The sequence below is a fragment of the Octopus bimaculoides genome, chromosome 2 (assembly GCF_001194135.2).
Source record: "Octopus bimaculoides isolate UCB-OBI-ISO-001 chromosome 2, ASM119413v2, whole genome shotgun sequence".
NCBI classification, from domain to species: domain Eukaryota; kingdom Metazoa; phylum Mollusca; class Cephalopoda; order Octopoda; family Octopodidae; genus Octopus; species Octopus bimaculoides.
The window spans coordinates 135,366,198-135,370,264 of NC_068982.1; the positions used below are offsets into that span (position 1 = coordinate 135,366,198).

The 4,067-nt window shown below is 35.8% G+C and overlaps 1 protein-coding gene across 1 annotated transcript in view; it reads left to right on the top strand.

The window, feature by feature from the left end:
* The first annotated feature begins 532 nt into the window (after window positions 1-532).
* Window positions 533-4,067, top strand: part of LOC106879125 (mast cell protease 1A) — a 6,331-nt gene continuing 2,796 nt past the window's right edge. Inside the window, exons 1-2 of the mRNA XM_052965886.1 lie at window positions 533-616; window positions 2,571-2,715. Of these exons, the coding sequence (XP_052821846.1) occupies window positions 553-616; window positions 2,571-2,715 (209 nt within the window). The 5' untranslated portion in view covers window positions 533-552. The remainder of the gene's footprint in view (window positions 617-2,570; window positions 2,716-4,067) is intronic.

Sequence of the window (4,067 nt, forward strand, 5' to 3'; positions counted from 1 at the left end):
GGCAAAATGTTTTGCGGCATTTCGTCCGTCTTTATGTTCTGAGTTCAAATGTTGCCGACATCAACTTTGCCTTTCATCCTTTTGGGGATAATAAAATGAGTACCAGTTAAGTACTGAGGTCGATTTAATCAATTGTCCCCTCCTCAAAAATTTCGGGCCTTGTGCCTAGAGTAGAAAAGAATAAAATAAGTACCAGTTGAGTTCTGAAGTCGACGTAATCGACTTATTCTCTATCTTGCTGGCCTTGTGCCAAAATTTGGAATCAATATTAAAATAGAGCAAACTATTGGTGAAATATAAATGTTGACGACTCAGTGTAAAAAGCTGTAATATATATTTCAAAGCATCAATGAATGTTTAGTTTCTTTTCAATTCTTTGCTTAAATGAAAATATAAAAAATTATACAATTGTTAACAATAAAATATTGATTTAGAAACCATGAATAAAAAAATAAACTTTTTTTTTTCAATTTACATTGTTTTCTTTATTCAACAACTTCTATAAGAAAACTATAAATATGGTAACAAGTCATATCTCGATAAACCGTGAAAATGGAACGAATAATCATAGCCGCCCTCCTGACAATCTTTGTTTGCTGCTCGACCGCGTCGCCCGGTAAGTTATACTTGAAAATTATCTTTAATATTCTTTAAAACTATTCCTGTCTTTCACTGCTGTAGAGCACCAGAGAAGATCTCCTTCTGTTGACCAAGATGTTTATTTAAATCGCCAGCCTATTAACGTTGACGTTATTAGGTTGTTAGCGTTCATTATAGAGGTAGTCTGCAGAAAGGTTCACCAGCCCTGACTACGGTGCCATATGCAGAGATAAATGTCGCAGCGTCTCGTCTACGTTTATTCTGATTCTGAGTTTAGTAATTCCGTCTCTGAAAAGGGTTTGTAAGGACCAGCTTAATGACCATTAGATCGCAGAGGAAGGGACGAATACTAAATATCTGGGTCTGTTACTAGCTGGGTACCGTTCTTGCAGTTGCTTTATTAGAAACGAACAGAATCTCATCCAGGCTAATCCTGTTCTTAATCAGTTGTGCAATAACGCTTTCTGCAACTATCATAACCTGGTTAAACAATTTAATGCCTGTTTCCCTCTAGAGTATTTGATTCTCTCTAGAGCATTTTGTTTGCTTTTGCAGTACTTAACTACCATATAACTACACAAATTATTGGGTATGGCATCTTGCTGTATCATTATTTGACTATTTCCTTGGCTAGCATGTGCCTCGCTTTGCCAAATATCTTAATCATCTCAGCAAATCCCACCGACGAATCAGCTGCGGTCTATACATTTATATATGTAATTATAGTTACAACCACACTAGATCAATTTAATGGCCGGTGCCTCTGCTGTTTCTACTCGGATAGATTCTTATTTCCCCATGCATTCACTACATACAAAGATTTCTCATAGTAACACTTCTATGCCTCATTATTTCTAGCGTGTCTGAAGGCGGCGAGCTGGCAGGAGCATTAGCATGCCGGGCGAAATGCTTAGCGGTAGTTCGTCTGTCTTTACATTCTGAGTTCAAATTCCGCCGAGGCCGACTTTGCCTTTCATCCTTTCAGGGGTCGATAAATTAAGTACCAGTTGCGTACTGCGGTCGGGCTAATCGACTGGCCCTCTCTCCAAATATTTCGGGCCTTGTGCCTAGTCTAGAAAAGAATCGTTAGCACACCGGGCGAAATGTTAGGCGGTATTTAGTCTGTCTCCATGTCCTGAGTTCAAATGCCGCCGACGTCGACTTATCCTTTCAGGGTCGATAATTTAAGTACCAGTTACGCACTGGAGTCGCTGAAATTGTCTAGTCTCATCCCCCCCCAGAATTTCCGGCCTTGTGCCTATAGTAGAAAGTTTTATTTTCGGCGTCTCTTTATGATTTGCTATGCACTACTCAAAAATTGTATCTCAATTGTCTGTTGTACCCGGTCTTGCAATCTGGTGTATCTCATACCTGTGATCCTCATGTCACAAAACGTGACGTGCAAACCTTTTTCTTTTTGTCTCTCCCTTTGCTAAGAATATCCGACGCCTTGCTTCAATTCTGACTCCTTGATACTAATCTCTGCTTCTTTTCTACTGTTTATCCAAGATTGTCTCTTAGATTTATGGTTCAATCTATAGCAATATGCAACCTTGTTACTTCCACTAGTCACACATGGTTTGTAGATTATCTAGTAAAGAGTTCAATTTCCTACCTATCAAGTACAAACTTTAATTTCCTTCCTATATCCTCTTCTCCACTTCCATATGCCTTAACAGGAGCTTCTCTGTATCTCCCATTAATAGGAAGCTCTTTCAACGTCGATATCTTCCTTCTTGAGTGATACGTATGCATCTGAATACATAAGGTAATTTCTCTATAGTTGCTAATTACGTAATGTGGAGTATTCGTTGATATGTAAAGTGTTAACTTTCATATTCATCTGCCTGTCTCGTTTCCTGATGGGCATACGGTCTACATCTGCCTCTCGTTTTGTTTTTAAATTTACTTGTTCAGTGTGTACTTTCTGAGTTGTAGAAATTACAGGCTTTTCTTTTCTTCCATTTCAGATGAGCACATTGTTAGTGGATCTGATGCTGGACAGTGTGAGTTTCCTCACATGGCTTACTTAACAATTAAAATGAGAGGAAGTGAAACATTCTGTGGTGCGAGTCTGTTATCTGATAAATGGGTCTTGACTGCTGCCCATTGCCTGTAAGTAGTTCTCAGTAAATTTTCTTCCCGTTACTTTTTATCTTCTACTTTTTATTTGTTTCAGCCATTGGAGTGCGGTCATTTTGTGGCAGTGTCTTAAAGAGTTTCTGTCGAGAAAATGAATCTCAGTACTTACGTCTGTCTTGTTTTAAAATCTAGCACTTATTCTATCGGTGTCTTTTGCCCAACTGCTAATTTGGGATGATGTAAACAAATCAACACTCACTTTCTAATTGTGGAGACGAGTAAACACAAATACATACAGACCGACACGCTAGATATTATATAGCTTGGTTTAAGAAGAGACAAAATTTAGATAATCATCCTATAGTATTGATTTACATCAACATAATAAATACATACAGCACAATGAATACACCAAGACAAAGAACATATCAATATATTATTTAGAATAGAAAAAAGAAATATATGAGGTAAAAATATACGTGGAAAGGATAAATAAATGAAGAGATTAAAAATGTTGAATTAAGAATTAGAAACTATAAGATATATCGACGGTAGTGAGAAATATTAATGATGGATTTAAAAGTCAGAGAAATAACGAAGATAAATTTGTTTTAAGAGTTTTAAAGAAATGCTTATAGAGGGTTATATCACCATAGAAGATGTATTTCGACGGCCGTTTCTAGGGGCTATTTGTCTACAATGTAGGAATCTATTAATTTCACATTGACAAGGTACCCTTCATCAGGAAATAAAGAAATAGATAGCAAGGTTTGAAGATATATAAGAGAAATGAGAATATGTTTACATTATGTTTGTCGTCTTCCATTATCCTACTCTAAAGATTTCTGTACATATATAAGTGTGAATCATGGTAAAAGTGGTCGGCACCTGATACAGTAGCCCACGAACAATATATTTTCCTTTCTATTATATTTCTTCAAACCTTGCTATCTATTTCCTTATTTCCTGAAGAAGGAGAAATTGTCAGTGTGAAATTAATGGATCCCTACATTGTAGACAAATGGACTCCGGAAACGGCCGTCGAAATACATCTTATATGGTGATATAACCCACTATAAACATTTCTTTAAAACTCTTAAAACAAATTTATCTTCGTTATTTCTCTGAATTTTAAATCAATCATTAATATGTCTCACTACCGTCGATATATCCTATAATTTCTAATTTTTAATTCAACATTTTTAATCTTAAATTTATCATTTTTAATCGATGTATCACTCTTCATTTAGTTATCTTTTCCACGTATATTTTTACCTCATATATTTTTTATTTCTATTCTAAATGATATATTGATATGTTCTTTGTCTTGGTGTATTTATTGCGTTGTATGTATTTATTATGTCGATGTAAATCATTACTATAGG